The sequence below is a fragment of the Phascolarctos cinereus genome, unplaced genomic scaffold (assembly GCF_003287225.1).
Source record: "Phascolarctos cinereus isolate Bilbo 61053 unplaced genomic scaffold, phaCin_HiC Scaffold_2;HRSCAF=192, whole genome shotgun sequence".
In the NCBI taxonomy this organism is placed as follows: Eukaryota; Metazoa; Chordata; class Mammalia; order Diprotodontia; family Phascolarctidae; genus Phascolarctos; species Phascolarctos cinereus.
In genome coordinates this window covers 362,376,121-362,393,998 of record NW_027555625.1, presented here as the reverse complement: position 1 = coordinate 362,393,998, position 17,878 = coordinate 362,376,121, and the positions used below count along the sequence as shown (strand labels likewise).

The following is a 17,878-nucleotide window of genomic DNA, read 5'->3' as shown; positions in this document are numbered from 1 at the left end:
TAACATGTACATCTTATCTAGAAAATGTCACATGCAATGGTTTACAGAAATTTGATTTTTTAAAAAGGTTTAATTTCATACAACCCTGTCATTCTACACTGGGAATCTATCAAATTTAAATGTATCTCCTTTCCTCCCACCCCTAATGCTTTAGTAAATACAACTTTCAATGATCTTTTAGGGGAAATCACCTATCAATTGCCAGGCAACATGAAGAACTTTTGGTGCTTTTTCTAATCTGGTGAAATCTAATGCTAACTGTTTACACAAATACTACACATAGCTAACTAAACAGGAGCAAAATCTGGCATTTTCCCAATGACTAGCCCAAACAGCCTCTTATCCAAAGCATTAAGGAAAGTAAACTTTAAAATGATTTGAGAGGAAGGACTATTTCGTGACAGATGGCAAAGAGGGTTCTTCAATGCCAATTTAATCACTTTCCTTCAATTTTCAAATCCTTAAGCTGTAGCTTAAAGTGTTTGTGTAAGTGATGCTATATCTACTGAAATGTAATAGGGTAGAGAAGATGACTAATATGTGCTATGACTTCACCAACTTTAAAGAGTCATTTTAGGGCAATTCTACAACACAATTCCAAGTTAGGATACTTTATTCTTATTTGCACAAATACATTGCATTTAATTAACTGAAAACAAGATCATTTTTTGCTCCTAAGACCTCAATAAAAATGCCCTGAAAAACTGAGATAAACATTTAGGTAGAGCAAAAAAAAAAAAAGAATTACAAAATCATCCAATGTTAAAGCTAGAACACAAGATACCTTATTTTATAGATAGCTGAAGTCCAAAGATACTCAATATCTAAGGTGACATAGCTGATGGCAGCCAAGACTAGAGCCAAATCTCCTACCAGTCGTTTTTCTACCACACATTGACTTCATCCTATTGAGGGAATATAGTTTGTTGTCAGTTATGGGAAGATTTTTTTTTTCTTTGTAGTTTTTACAATGGATTTTTGACTTGATTGGTATAAGGAACATCTGGTGAGATTTTCTCTATCCATGTAGATTATTCTGCGATTTCCTGTCTTAGGGAGTTGCCTAGGGCATTGAGAGGTATAAGTCACCAGTCCAAGTCATTCAGGGCAGCTCAGTGGCACAAAAGATAGAGTACTGGGCCTAGAGTCAGGGATACTCATCTTCCTGAGTTAAAATCCAGTCTCATACACTAATTGCTGTGTGGCCCTGGCTAGTCCTTGTCTCAATTTCCTCATCTGTAAAATGAGCTGGAGCAGGAGATGGCAAACCATTCCATTGTCTTTGCCAAGAAAACCCCAAATTGGGTCAAGGAAAGTTCAGCACAACTGAAACGAATCTAGGTCTTCCTTCTTCAAAGGTTGGTTCTTAATCCACTAAAATACTCTCTCCATAGACACTATAAATTGAAATATCCCTTTGCTTGGTAATGGTATTTGATATCTGAGCAAAATCTTTTCCAAACTGTGGCTATAAGCACAGAATCAGAATTTCAGTTAGACGTCAACCCAAACCTGAAAAATAATACATTCAAAAACCCTGACAAGCAGTCTTCCAAACTTGGCTTAAGAACCTCTGGAGGAGAACCTACCTCTCCTGAAGCAGTCCATTCCCCTTGAGGTTACTTCTATTAGTAAATTTTTCCTTACACCAAGACTGAGTTTGTGCCTTGGTAACTTCCACTGGTCACTCCTAATTTTGCTCTCTGAGGCCAAAGAGAACAAGTCTCATCCTTCCACATGACAGTATTTCAAATACTTGAGCACAGTTCCCAAGTCCCTTCCCTAAGGTTTCCTTTCTTCAGGCTAAACATTTCCAACTCTTTCAATCAATATCGAGGCAGCCTTTTGCCTGGTTAAATTTGAAATAATAGATTTGAAACATTAAGCTGGGGCAGCTAGGTGGCGCAGTGGATAGAGTACCGGCCCTGGATTGAGGAGGACCTGAGTTCAAATGCGACCTCAGATACATAACACTTACTAGCTGTATGACCCTGGGCAAGTCACTTAACCCCACTGCCTAGCCAAAAAAAAAAAAGGTTAAATTGGTAAGTAAAGAAAACAAAAAATAAATAAATAAATAGATGATTTTTTAAAAACCATTAAGCTACAGGAAGGTAGACCTACAGGCAAATTAATCACAAATAAACTATTCCCTGGTGCTAATGAGCCAAAGTAAAAAGTGCAAAAGTAGCATGACCCTTGGGAAAGCATGTAGGCTTAAAAAAAAACCAAACTGAATACTTTTATTAAAGTATCCTAGCTACCATGGTTGCTGTAAGAGTTGACAATGATGCCTGACCCTAGCTGTATAAGCCATTACCTACATGTAGCTGTCCAATCTCCTAAATTTCAGAAAGCAATGCCCTCAATTAAGCAAAACCTAAAATTCCAGTAGAGGATTTTGCATAATATTTAGACTGTAACAGTTACTTCTTTCCCATTTAAAGAACCCTCAAAATCTTTCTGGTGTTACATGGTATAGGGGAAAAATTGCTTTCTACAAAGTCAAGAGGCCTGATGACATATTCAACCTCTGCCCCTTATGGTGTGGCTTTGGGCAAGTTACTTCTCTCTAAAACTCAAATTTCTTTGTAGGTTTCCCAGGACACTATTTGTCCTCCCTCCCGTCTCCCTTTCCCTCAAGTACTCTGAGCTCACCCAGACCAGATCCAATGCTGGGACACCTTGACCCAAGAGGGACCTTAGACGCCATCATGTCCAACACTAATTTTACAGAGGAGAAAGCCAAGGCTCAAACAGGTTAAGTTATGCCTAATGTATACAGCTCCTGTCTCAAGCAGGATTTAAATCCTGATGTCCCTGACTCCAAGTCTAGCTAGTGCTCTAATACTCCATGTTGCATCTTTTTCTTTTTGGCTGGACGACACAACTCCAGAGTTTTACTCTAGGCAAATCTCCCCATCAACGCTCGAGTATAGTTCATAACCTAAGCTTCCCCTGTAAAAGCAGATCCCCAACTTCTGCATGGACACTCATTGTACAATACATGTACCAGGCATGGAATAACCTTTATTTCATGAGCTACAGAAAAGGAATCATTTGTCTCATTTCATGAGACAAAAAGGAATCCCAGGAACATGCACATCTGTCTCTCTCTCTCTCACACACACACACACACACACACACACACACACACACACGAATAAATAAATAAATAAGAATAAAGCACTCAAATAGCCTGTTGGATTTCCCCTTGAAGATAAAGCCACTTGAGAGGCTGCTAAACAAACACTACCCATTCACAGAAGACAGAGTGCTAGTGCAAATGACTCATGCCAACAGCGTGGGGTTGTCAAGGTTCATCCAGATTTCCCGTCCTCCCATGCTGAGCTCTAGTCTTCCCATTGCAGGGGGCTATTTTGACATTCCTTTCTTCTCCGAGAAGCATTTTGAGGAAATCTCCCACCAGCTTTTCTAGTGCTCAAACACTCTAACTCAGGACCTTTTAAACTCAAGCTTGCCTGTAAGATAACCCCCAAAGCAGAGAAAGTCTGCTCTCAAGCTATGTGTGGGCGCCCAAGTGCCTGCTACAACTCACTGCCTTATGTGCTGCTAGGTCTTGGGTAGGGAAACTCCATTCTCAGGAATCCTAGTATATGACCAATGCCCAGAAAAGGAAACAGAAAAGCAGACAGGAGCTGGAAATCTAGCTTCCCTTTCGGGCTTAATACTGTTGCAGTGGAGAGGAGGGGGAGAAATTTCTCTCTACCCTCTAGCAAGCAGGTTTACTCCACAGTATTCTGGTGTCAAAATCAAAGGAAACTGGCCTGTGGGAAGATGGCTCACTTTTGTTCATCACAGAGGAGGCTGACTCTTCTGATAAAAATCAACTAATTATCAGCAGGGGCAGCTAGGTGGCACAGGGGATAGAGTGCTAGGCCTGAAGTCAGGAAGACTCATCTTCATGAGTTCAAATCTGGCCTCAGACACTCACTAGCTGTGTGACCCTGGGCAAGTCATTTAACCCTGTTTGTCTCAGTTCTTCAACTGTAAAATGAGCTGGAGAAGGAAATGGCAAACTACTCCAGTATCTTTGCCAAGAAAAGCTCAAGTGGGGTCCGGAAGAGTCAGACACAACTGAAAATGACTGAATGACAAATTATCAAGGAAGCAGTTACAGTGTCCAAAACCCAATCAAGGGCCTTCCGCTTATGAACCATATTTTACGTATAAAATAGGAATAAACCTACTTCATAGTTCAGTTACAGGGCAAATATTTTAACGCTCATTCTGCTTATTTCATGACACTTTTTACATAGGGTTACCAGAAAATATACAACCACATTATGTGCAAATAGTGCAGCAAAAGGATAATCTGTAGTCGAGTGCTGCTCAGGACAGCACAATCTGAAATTTTGTCACTCTGGCTGTGTAGGGATGGGAAGATTACTTCAGGATGCTTTCTCAAATCTTACAAATTGTTTAAAGATTCACATTAGATGAGGATGATTTGTATAAAACCTCCAAACTACTTCCTTCCCACCCCCCAAAGAAGGAAGAGACAAAAATGTTAATCACATTTTCCTTTTAATAATGGTTTGTAGTCAAAAACGTAGCTTTGAAAACCTCTAGCTTGTTTGTGAAAACCTGAATAAGATGAAGGGCAGGGGAGTGCATCCTCACTTTGAACAACATTCTGTAAAACTGTGCGTTGGACTATGTTTTTGAAGTTGCCATTACCAAGACTGTAAATCAAATGTACCACTTTAAAAAGTCAGCTTTTGAAATTAGGTGAATAGTACAGTATAGTACCCTACTTTGATTCAAGGAGGGAGGACACATTTAATATAGTAAACAAAACACAAAAAGTAAACAAATCTTAAGAAATCACTAAGAATATATAATTCAGATTATCATTAATATTTAAAACTATTAAAAATAAGTTTGCCACCTTACCACATTTTATTCTTTCCTACTCAGGTATTTTCCCTCTGTACCATTTTCTGTCTTTAAAAGAAAAAAAAATTGCCCATCTCCAAAGTTTCTGATCTTTGTACACAAATTTCCACTGTGCTGCACCTCTATTTTCATATCGAACATTCAGTTCATCCTATTTTCTGGTCAGAAGGAAAAGCAGACTTTTAATTCTGGTTGTCAGAAAGATAGGCCAATAAAAGTACAACTGCTAGAAGGGTTTAATTCTTCCTCAGGAAGAAAATACATTTGTCCTACAATGGATTTGTAAGATCTTCCAAAGGGTACCCCCTACCACCATTACTTCACCCCATTCTTCTGAGTGTTTGTGCCTGAAAGCAAGATGGCAATCTTATTTGAAAAGAAAAGCCAGATTTCTTAAAAATAACTTAAAAAAAAAAGAAAAATCATTTTATATAAAGCAGCAAAAACGTACTTTCCTCTCTGCAGAAAGAGAAATGTTAACAAGGAAACACACCAATGTAAATGTATTGTTCATAAATTTTTGCTAAATTTAATTTCACAATAAAGTCAAGATGTATTTCATGACTATTGCTTAACCTCATTGGTACTGTCAGGAGAAGATTCTTTGGCATCTTCAGTCTCTCTTGTATTTTCTTCTTGATTTAGATTTTCAATCTCAGATTTGGTCCCATTAGGTATAGAGTTTTCACTATTTACAAATCCATTTTCTGTGACTTCTCTATCAGTGATAGCTTCTTCAATCTTTAAGTCCTCCTGCACCTCAGCCTCATCCTCCAGGTTTCTGAGGACGATCGGGAGTCTAGAGTCCGCCACGGTGTTCTCTAACAAGGCAATATTGCTCTCTTCATATTTGGGAAGTGGGGTGCCTTCCTCCATTTGTTTGCAATAGTACTCCTGGTTGGCAGCTGCACTCTTTACGGCTTTTTCCAAAATCTCTTTTTCTCCTAAGCGCAGTTTGATGGCCATTGTTGCATGAAAGGTAAGGTCATGGGTCGCCAAGAAGGATTTATCTTCCTGGAGGGGGGATGGAAGGAGGAAAGAATAATCAAAATTCATTAAAGTGAGTCTAAATGAAAAACAGAGAACTTACATGATTTTAAAACAATCATTCAGCAAAACGGGTGTGGTGGTATAAGGTTCTGTGTGTGCAAAATGCGTAATAACAACTTACAGTCATATAGTACTTTACATAGATATAGCATTTGATGATCACAATAACCCTGTGACATAGCTATAGCAGTTTGCAGAAGAGGGAACTGAAACTCAAAGAAGTTAAGGGACATGCTGAAGGCCACATGCTCATTAAATTAAGTGGTCGAGTTGGGAAATGAATCTGGTTTCTGACTCCATGTCCAGCATTCTGGCCACTACCTCTCAAACTTTAAGTTAGTGGCTCAGAGGCAAACAATTCAAGCATAAACAAGGACTTCTATTCAGAGCGACATTACAATAAAAAATGAGAGGATTAATAAAAATAATTCTTACTTTGTCTTTTAGTCAACAATGTAAATACAATTTTTGTATCAAAACTTTAAATAGAAATAAAGCTGACAGTGCTGAATAATGAATGATTCAGGTAAAGAGCTACAGTAATTTGCATTATATAATAATGACATAAGAAGTAGTCCTAGTCCTCAAGAAGCTTACACTCTAGTACAGTGGATGAGATGCCACAAAATGTATTCAGTGTAAAGAAAAGGTCTAAAACCCTATTGTGAAACTCAAATAGAAATGGTGGCCACTAAACCACACATAAGGATCCCGGTGGCATGCAGACTGACTTAAAAAACTATATATAAATATTACCTATTTTTATTGTATTTTACTTTGTTAAAAATTTCTCAATTACATTTTAATCTGGCCTGAGTTACACTCAAGAATGTTGCAGGTCATGTGGAGCCCATGGGCTGTGTGTTTCACATCTCTAGTCTAAAGCATCATAAGAAATGTGAGAAGGGAGAAATCACTTTCAGTTGTTAATCAAGCTTCAATAACCACCACCACCCTTTAACTGGCATCTATGTGTAGTGTGCTGTCAGGCACTGGGGGACACAGGAAGAAAAATAAGGCATGATCCACTGCACTCATAGGGCTTACAATCTAGTAGTAACATGGCCAAGTACAAACCAATAAGAATTACCTCAATAGTTGTTTTATAGGTTTTTAAAAGAAGGGATGCTCTGGCTTCAAGAAATGTCCAGAGTTTGACTTCATTGTCCCAGCTAACAGGAAATTCAGAGTTACCCAAAGTGAAGATTCGGTCAATGGCATGTTCTCCTATCAAATGTTCTTTTAGCTCTTCTACGAGAAATAGAAAGAAAAGATAATCTGTTAATGGGGAAACAGCTCAACTATTCATTTCAGTAACTGACATACCTTAGACAGTATCTTTTCCAATCCTGCCACTTCCCCTTGGCTTTCCCCACTAGGCACGTTCATCTGACTATGATGTTTCTATACTCTTCACAACAGCAACAGCAGTTTAAGTTTAGGAGAGGAAAATAAAGTGTAAGTCTTAATTTTCATTTCTATTTAAAAACAAGGTACCAATACCTTCGAATTATAACACTCCTCACATTCCTTATTTCTAATGAAGGAAACAGGGATTAATGAGACAGTTTCATTAGCCACTTTTTAGAACTGTGTACATGGATACCTCACTTTGACAATGCCCTCCTCTTACCGAATTACCTAGGGCAAGACGTACTAAAGTTGCCATGACTTCAAAGACAAAGCTCACTGCAACAAGTCCCAAAAGGCTTCCAATTTTAAATTTGCATGAAACAAATTCTGATAGGTTTACCCTTTACCCTCAACATAAGTAATTCCTCAAACAAAAACAATCAAGAAAATATCCCATGAAAACCTTAGTCGATGAAAATTTGATACATCTCACTCATAAGAAATTTAAATACAAATCACAAGTAAATGAGAGAATGTCTAAATTACACCTAAATATATTTCACTGGAGGAGGAATTCAACACAACTGCTGTAGGCATATTATTTCCAAAAGACCAAAATGTGCCTAGCCTATTCATACCAAGAAATATACTCCAGCTTCACTCGTAATTATGAGGACAGTATCTCTTTCACAGCAAAATGCCCCACAGCTCTCCTTATTTAGAATTTAAATGAAGAACTTTTGTATTCAACAACATAAACTTTTTATTAGTATCAGATAGATCTTCTCAAAGACAAGAGTATGTGACAATTAAATCTCATACTACACATGAAATGTAGACAAATTCTACTAAGCTAGAAGTGTTCTAAATAATTATTTTTTGTGGTGAGGAGGAATAAGAAAAAGATAATCTATTGACATTCCATAAGAAATTTCATTGATATATACTTTTATTCAAGCATCACTAGAAGTTCAGGGTAAGAATGTGGAATTTTTAGATTTTTCTCATGTCCAAAACAGACCTCATACACCACTTAATCTATCTTAGTGTACTTATCTTTTTAAGTGTAGAGGAAGTGAAATTAAAGAATCAAAATTAATAAAGAGAAATACGAATCTATTATGGTTACCTGTGCATGGCATATTAGCTTCCCTCCCTCCCCCTCATTAAAACTCTTGTTTTTTGACAACAGTATATTTTATTCATCTTTGTGTTCCCTTTTACCCTCAACTCTACCCAACTCCTAGCAACTTAATACAGTGCCTTGCACATAATAGACATGGACATATTTTACTTACAACAAGAAAGGCACTACCTAAAGTTTTATAGAAAATTGCTACTTCACAGGGAAAATACCAGAAATTATTGTAATGTTTAGCTAAGAATATGAAAAATTTAGTACTAGAAATATGTGGAAATCAAACTGGATCATATGATTTCACATTCTTCCCTGATTTTAATACTCAACCATATAGTAATGGAGGATCAATAGCCAGCTACTGCTATAACAAGAGTTTGACTTGACTTAAACCAACTATCAATACCTGTTTCAGCCCAGGATACATTAAATTATAGTCACAATGAAGGGGAAGAAAACAAGGTAATATCAAGATCTTCTAAGAACATTGTTGAAATGAATAACGGCCTTTCTGGGGTAAGTAATCTTTGTCATATATGTAAATGAATAACAATAAATTACTTCATTCTACTAGTAAATCTTTTAATTTGTCAACTACATTAAAAATGTATTTACTTCTTCTCTGTAGTCGTTGAGTTTCTACAAATATGTTCATGGGCAATTCATACACAGGCCTTCATCCCCATAGAGACCAGTTACCTTCATTTTTTCCCAAAGCCAAAAACTAAACCCTTAACCTCAGCCAGACAATTTTCAAATGTGTTCAGGAGGAACAAGAAAAGGGTGGAATGAACTGCTATGAGATTATCACCAGTACTGGACTAACAATTTTAAGTACATGCAGAAAAAAAAAATTGAAATGTGGAATTGTTGACCTCAGATGGAGTTTTAGTTCTGTCCTTTAACTTCTCTGAACCTCAATTTTCTCTTCTGTATGATGGAGATAATAATATCTTTATGACCTACTTTACAAGGCTGTGGTAAGACAAGGGTTTTGAAAACTGTTAAGTGCTAAATAAATGGGAGAATTATATATAAAATGCTAGTTTTATGATTATGTTAATAATTGACATTTATACAGAACTCTAAAGCTTGCAAAATACATTACCTACATGATTTCATTTGAACCTCATAACAAGCCTGTAAAGTGGGTCCCAGAGATTTACTATCCTCACTTTACACACGAGAAAACAGAGATATGAAGTAAACTTGTCCATGATCTCATAGGTACTAATTATCAGGATTTGAATCCATGACTCCAAATTCAGCAATCTATCCACTATGCCATGCTGCTTTCGCACTTTTTTTCCTACAGAAACACGTCAGTACTCTAATTAAAAATGAAAAAAATCAGCAGATAGTCTTGAAAACTTTGAAATAATTTATTTTTAATTACCTGGGGAGCAAATGAAGACAAGAAAAATGTGTTACTTTAAAGCTCATAATGGTTAATTACAGAGAGCACAATGGATTTATAGTCAGATGACCTTGGTTCAACTCTAGTGCTTACTGCCTTATGTAAGCATGGACAGTCACTGTCTATGAACTTCAGTTCCATCATCTATAAAAAGAAGCACCAGAACCAGATAATGTCTAAGGGCACACTTAGCTCTAAATACGATGATTCCACATTAAGTAAAATACAAAATGGAACCAAACTTCAAATATATGATACACTGTCATTCACTTAACCTGAACCTATATCTACTGATTTCTCCTTGCTCACAGATGAAAGAAAATAGTCATTTTTAGGCAAGGAAGGCACAAGCCACATATTCTGTTCCAAAGTCCAGGGAAGGCAAACAGATGCCTGCAACTTAAAGACAGGGACAATCTTCCTTACTTCATGCTACGCTGAATTTTAGCACTGAGATCAAAACACAGAAGTCGCTGGCAAATGAGAGACTTTTGATGACAAGTTCTCATCAAGTATCAATACATATACCAGCTTTAAAATAAGTATTCATTTATATTCTCATAATATTCATTTTTTTAGCCAGGGAATTTGGGGATGAAAAAAATCTACACATCACTGTTATATGCTATGACAAATTTCCTAGGTCTGCCTAAATTCTCTGGTTGTATCAAAATGAGGCTTGAATTAAGATAGTTGTAAGCTAAACCTGGCACAGGGCCTTAATCACAGTTGGTATTGAAAAAAAATTATTAAACTGGATCCAGGAAGTCTTCTGTTCTAGAACAGGACTTTTCAACCTTTTTGGGTATCCTGGAGCCCTCTGCTTGACTGGTGAAACCTACGGATCCTTTCTCAGAATAATGTGTCTCAATGCATAAAGTAAGATACACAGGATCACAAAGGAAACCAATTATTTTAAAGTTATCAAAATATTAAAAAAGAAAGTTCACAAACCCAAGGTTAAGAACCCTTCTTTTGGAGAAACTTCTACAGCAAAACTATTTGTTTGTAACAAGGTTTGCTCCAAATGAATGTAAAGCTGTCTGGCGTTACATGCCTAAGAAAAAACTCATATTCAAAACGTAGAATTATGAAATGAAATTGTATAATTTGTTGCTAGTTATTAATTGGTGAAAATAAAGATGTTCTATGGCCACCTGATTATTAAATTTCTTTGATTTACTAAACAAACTGATGTGCAATGATTTTTTTTAGTATAGGTTATTTGATTCTAATGAGATTTTAAAGCACATCAAAATACGTTATCATGTAAGTTATGAATGTGGATTTGGGAGACACCTGAAATTATGATAATTATTGTAATAAAAGTACTCACATTTATAAAGTGCTTTAAGATTTACAAAGCGTTTTTTTCATACTCTTTGAGGTAGGTAGAAATAAAAGTGATAAAAATAGCTAGCATTTAGCACTTCAAGGTTTGCAAAGCACTGCACGTTTGTTATCTTATTTCATCTTCACAACAACCCTGGGAGGTAGGTGCTATTATTATCTCCATTTTACAGAAGAAGAAACTAAGGCAGAGAGAGGTTGCAATTTGTCTGGAGTCACATAGCTAGTAAGTGTCTGAAATGGGATTTGAACTCAGGTCATCCTGACTCCAAGGGCAGCACTTTCATTCACTGTATCACCTAGCTGCCTAGGTGTTACAAGTGTTGTTATTATTCCCATAAGAGATAATAATAACAGCTAACACAAGTTAGTTTCAAATTTTGCAAAGTACTTTTATATGTATTATTGTCATTCAAATCTCACAGCTCTGTGGTTATCATTATTACAATTTCATACTAAGATAATAAAAAAGTTGAAGAAACTGAGGCTAGGAGAGGTTAAGGGACCTATCTCAGGTCACACAGTTACTGAGTACCTGAGGCAGGGCTGGAATTCAGGCCTTCCTGAGGCCAGGTACAGGGCAGGTGACTCTCCCCAGGTCAAGTGGTTAGTGAATGGCCAATGTGGGACTGAACCCCAAGGCCTACGACTCCAAATCCAGGATTTTTTCTGCTGTACTCAGCTGTACCATTTATAGAGCCAAAATATAAGATAAACACTCGTGTAATACAAAGTAATGTTTGCAACACAAGGACTTCAGTCAGTGAAACATTATCATCACAGACAGCCAGATTTCTTTTGTTTCTAAGGTTGCCACCTCTCTTTCTTCATAAACTGTCTTCATTTCTAACTTTAATTGGAAAGTCTATTTTCTTTACACTTCCTGAAAAATTCTTTTTAAGTCAAAAGGAATTTTTCTGAAATGATTTACCTTCAGTCATACAGAATACTCGAAGGAAGGCCAGAAGTTGGGCAGAGATGGGAGGCTCAGTAAAGTGCAAGGCAAAGACACTGGAACTAACAGAAACAGTAAGCAGAGATCAGTCACAGCAGTGTAGTTATTGACCTGCTCCAAAGAAAAATCCCTTTAATTTATGATACATGTGGTTTTCCTCTAGGAGAACTAAAGAGGGTAGATGAGTCATACAAATCTAAATTATAGAAGAACAAATTTCAAATCTTTCCAGCAGGAACAAAGGTATTTAGAACAGAACCTTTGCAAGAACCTTTGTGAATTTTTGTAATAAGCTAATATAGTTTTAATTTCAATTTGCACAGACCAGATTATAGGAACAAATGTAATAATTCAAATTCTGATTTACATATATCAATAACTTATAATTAGTATTTTCATCATTAATCAAATATTGATAAGTTCAACAGTAAAAAGGTCCACACAATCAATTTCCATTAAGGATAATTCCTCTACTACATAAAGAACAATAAATCATAATTCTCATCTTCTTCATCATCCTATACTGGAAGAAAAGCTGAAAAAATTTAGCTAGCAAAAAATTTAACTTGAAATGACTAACAGTCATTCAGTATGGCCAATTCAGCATGGTAGATAATGGAGGAAAAGAATTAAATGCAACAAATTGATCCACATCATTAACCTTTTCAAGGTGAAAGATATTGTTGATACTTAAGTACTTATTTAACTTAATGAAAATTTCAGTGCTATATTCCCAGGAACTGACTGTGAATGTTCCCAACAATTATGTTTATCTAAAAACATTAGTAAATTACCATGCATCTAAATGCTTTGGATTTGCTAGGTAGCAGGCATAAAAGGATTAAGAGAAACTACTGAGGAGCAGTTTTATTAGCACCTCAATTAAACACTATGCAATTGGAGATATTTCAAGTTATCAGAGGGAAAGGCTGACCAGTCTTTTTACTTACGTTGGAATGCCAGCTCGAGCCAAGACTTCAGCTTTCATAGCATATAGCCTGTCACTTTTGCTCACTCCGAGCTTTATTTTCACTCTGTCATGTGAATTATTGTCAAAGAAAAAACCACTGTGGATCACAAACTCTGCATTTGATCGGGTGCCATAAAAAATGTAAATCTAAAAGGATGTAAAAAAAAAATGAAGGCATATAAAAAAGCTTAACACCTGTTTAGTACAGACTTGAGGTATAGTATTACTTCTTGTAAATTTAGCGCCACTTTACAGTAATGAGACAAAATGTCTATAAAGTTCCAATCTAGGAGCCAGGGAATAAGAACAGAACCAAGATCTCTTATTGGTGAAGGTGAGGGACCCCGGTCCTCAGGGACAGAGTTTGGAGTCCTACGCAGCCTGGAACCTGCTTCCCCAGACCCAGTGACATGGAAGAACCTCCCACTTTGCCAAGTGTTAACAAATCCATTGGAGAAAATGACATGTAAGCTTTCCAATACTACCAAGAATACCCCATGTACCGTGTCCCAGTCTTCCACTACTGAATGCCCAATAGGGAAGAATGCTAATACTAAATCTATCTTGGCACCTACTCCTTCCTTCATCATTACTGAACCCAGGAAGGCAGGGTCCTGGCCTGTCACAGAGGACTGGATTTAGAGACTTCTTCACATAGGAACCTACTGCCTTGTGCACAAGTAACACCTACTCTGCCTGCCCCGTGTCTCCAATTCCTCTGAGAAAAAATAACACTCTAGGGGCAGCTAGGTGGCGCAGTGAATAGAGAGCACTGGCCCTAGAGTCAGGAGGACCTGAGTTCAAATCTGGCTTCAGACACATGATACTCACTAGCTGTATGACCCTGGGCAAGTTGCTTAACTCCAATTGCTTCCCCTCCCCCCCCAAAAATAATAAAATAAATAAGTCAAAGAAAATAATAACACTCCAGTCTTCTATTACCCCTAAGTGCTGTGGTAGATGGAGATGTAATCTACTACCTCTCTCTATGTCTAAGAAAACAACTTTATAATCACTGAACACCCAAGTATGTGGCAGACACAGTTAACACTAAGAACCCTGCCCTAATACCTACATTTTCCTTTACCATTGCTATAGCTAGAGGCATGGAGTTCTACCCACAACTCTCACACACTGTATCTGGAGACCTACTTGCCTGGGAACCGATTGCTATTTATGGAAGCATTACTAGTCTGTCCCGCTAGCCTATGAAAAATGGCTCAGCCTTCATACCATAATCAATGTTTATCCAGACATCAGGCCTCTTACCACCAGGACCTCACACTGGACCATGACCTCTAGTAGAAGGCACAACTAGGCAAAAAGTATAGAACACATATATGTGCTATCTTTTGGGTGTATGTCATTCTTCCACCATGACTGGATGAGAAAAGAAATAGTGCCAAGCATAAATTCAGTCAGATTTCTGGAGACCCAATCATGAGGTGTTTAATGACCCCAATGTACCACAGAATTTTTCTGTTTGCCTCCCTCTCTTTTTCCCTAGTTTTGGGAACCATTTTCATAGCACTGTGCATGGTGACAGCCCTCCTCATCTAGGACCTCTTCTATCCTAACCTTTTAAATCTCCACCTTCTTCTGGATACTCGTTATCTAGAGTCATCTATTTCCCAGGTGAAAACTTTCTTCCTCTGTTACTCTTTCCTGCTACTTCACCTCCATCCATCTCAGCTCTTCCTTTCCCATGTCTCTACCATGCTCAGTTCCCCTCTTCTATTCTGCTTTCTGGAACCTCTATTCCATTGCTTCATTTTGTCTTAAACCTCTTACTCTCACACTCCTTCCATGGTCCTGTACTCAGAGAATACATCGTATCCCTGTCTAGGACTGAGTGCATCTCTTGTGTCTCACACCCCAATCCAAACAACCGGAGCCAAGAGGAGGAGTTGGCAAACAACTTTCTCTTTGTTGTCAAATTTTTTTTTTGGTTAGGCAACTGGGGTTAAGTGACTTGCCCAGGGTCACACAGCTAGTACATGTCAAGTGTTTGCTCTGAGACCAGATTTGAACTCAGGTCCTCCTGACTTCAGGGCCGGTGCTCTATCTACTGCGCCACCTAGCTGCCCCTTCGCTGTCAATTCTCGATCCTTTTGCTATCATCACACAACGATCTCTCTTCTTCTTTTGAGGTTCACTTCATCTATTCATATCAGTCTACAGAGATCCTTGTTACAGTCATCTCTGACCTCCAGGTAATCTGTCCCTTCTCAAGGAGTGGATTCAGTATCTGGATTGCAGTTTTCCTCGCCATCCCAACCCCTGTCCTCTTCCACTCCTGTCTCTGCCACCCCAGGGATGGTTATAGCTTAGATCTCACTGTCACCCCTAACTATTCTATCTCCATGATCCAGAACTTTGAAATTCCCTCTCTAATCATAATCTCCTGTCCCATCTTTCTGCCTCTGCCTCACTACTCCTAAAATTATTCATCCTCTTCACCACCTTCAGTACCTCCACCCCTCACATTCTCCCAGAACCTCTGTTCTGGCCTTACTACCTTCTCTTCAGTTTCAACCCTATAGTTGCCCAGTTAATTAAGACTTGTCTTTCATTTCTGAATCCCATGCTCCCTTGTGTTTGCCAAACCTCCACCCAAGGCTCCTTACACTATGTGGTTTCTATGCTCCTATATGAGTGCTGCTGATTGATGGAGGAAGTACCACAACTACTTCAATAGGTCCACTATAAATGTATGTTATCTAATTTCAGTTGGGTTCTACTGATACGTGGAAATCTTTTTATTCTTCCAGGGCTGACTCTCCAACATATTCCCTGAAGTAGCAGTTCCAACCTACTTTTTTTTTTTAAGACTCCTATACCACATTCTCACTCATCTCTCTGAATACAGAAAACCTTGCCTCCTACTTTCCTGAGAAAATAGAGGTCATCCTCTGTGCCTTTCTTCTCCTCTACTCCACACCTCAAAAGCCTTGTACATCACACTCCCACCTGCCACCTTCCATTTTCCTATCCTTTGCTTTAGTTCCTGAGAAACAAGTGGTTCTTTTCCTTACCAAAGCCAACTCCTCTACTGGTACCCTTAATCCCCTTCCTCCTACCCTATGACCTCCCCTTCCTTTTCTCTTGGGAGTTTGTCTCTTTGAGTATTCCTGCTCCCTCTCATTTTCAATCTCTCCTTATTAAGTGGCTGTTTCCCCACTGTTTCAAATATGTCTAAATCTCCCCATTTATAAAAAGCTTTCATTTGACCCTGCTTCTTCCTCCTCAAGCTATCATCCTATATTTGTTATCCCCTTTCACAGCCAAACTCCTAGACTAGGCTGTCTATACTTAACAGTCTCCATTTTACACTTACTTCTCACATCTTTGTATTTTGGCTTCTGAGCACACTACTCAACTACTCTCTGTAAGGTTGTCAATGATCTTTTAACTGTTAAATCTGATGGCCTTGTCTCAGTCTATATCCTACTTGACTTCTCTATATCTTTTGACACTAGTGAGCATCACTTTCTTCCTGATATTTTTTTCTTCTCTTGCTTTCTATGACATTGCTGTCTCCTGAATCTGTTCTTATCTGGCAGACCACACCTAATCAGTCTTCTTAGCCAGGTCATTATCAAGCTTTTACCCTACTAAGCATGGGTGCCCTGGGCTTTTCTCTCTCCTTTCTGTATCCTCTTTTACTGGGTGATCTCAACAGCTCAATTAACACTTCCCTAGAGATGACTCCTAAATCTGCACAATCAATACAGTTCCTCTCTTGTCCCATACTGCCAACCACCTATTAGATTCCTCTACTTCAATTTACCTTCTTATATCTCAAGCTCAACATGAAGTATACCACCTTTCCATCTAAATCCACTCCTCCTTGAAACTTCCCTGTTTCGGTTGAGGGTGCCATTCACCTAAGTTTGCAATCTCAGTTATCCTTAACTTTTCCTTCTCTTTCATTCCTTTTTTTTAATCAGTTGCCAAATGATGTCAATTCTATCTTCCTGACTTTTGTATCAGTTGTTTCCTCTTCACTCATTCTGTCATTATACTAGTTCAACACCATTTATCTGGATTACTGCAACAGTCCTGACTAGTTTCCCCGCTTCCAATCTCTTCATGTTGCAATCAAAATATAATCTTCCTGCAGGCCAGGAAAGACCAACTATGTTATTCTCCCACTCAAAAATCTTCTGTGGATCTCTACTGCCTTCAAAGATAAATATAAATGTTCAGTCTGTCATTTAAAACTCTCTACAATCTGTCACTATCCTACTTTTCTAGATTTATTTAATATCTTCTCACCTTTTTTCAGGTGTTCTCTCCATGACTAGTATGGAGAATCTCCTCATCATCTTCTCTTGGAATTCTTAGTCTCCTTCTAGGCTCAAACTCATGTGCCACTTTCTTTTAGAAATTTTTTCTGACCTTCCCGGTTATTAATGTGCCTCACCCCAATTTCCTTGTATTTAGTTATATGTATATATGTGTGTGTGTATATATATGTACATATGTGTGTATATTCATTTTGACCACTCAGTAAAAAGTAAATTCTTTCAAGATAGGGACTTCATCAGTATTGTCCTTGTATCCTCGGTACCTAACACACTGTAGTCACTTAATAAATAGAGTTGACTAGACCTGACCTTAACTAGACCAATTTAAAAATTTTCATTTAATATTTTAAAAAATGCATTGCTGTGGTGAAATACAAACAAGTAAACAATAATAATGTAATTAATGTAATGTAAA

At 37.8% G+C, this 17,878-nt stretch overlaps 1 protein-coding gene across 2 annotated transcripts in view; it reads right to left on the bottom strand.

Annotated features, from left to right (window-relative positions):
- Positions 1-4,529: 4,529 nt before the first annotated feature.
- The window catches only part of SETD3 (SET domain containing 3, actin N3(tau)-histidine methyltransferase), a 122,066-nt gene continuing 108,717 nt past the window's right edge, over positions 4,530-17,878 (bottom strand). For both annotated transcript variants that reach the window (XM_021007299.2, XM_021007298.2), the window contains 4 exons: positions 13,134-13,300; positions 12,160-12,245; positions 7,061-7,221; positions 4,530-5,934 (listed from right to left, as the gene is read on the bottom strand). In XM_021007299.2, the coding sequence (XP_020862958.1) occupies positions 5,485-5,934; positions 7,061-7,221; positions 12,160-12,245; positions 13,134-13,300 (864 nt within the window). In that variant the 3' untranslated portion in view covers positions 4,530-5,484. The remainder of the gene's footprint in view (positions 5,935-7,060; positions 7,222-12,159; positions 12,246-13,133; positions 13,301-17,878) is intronic.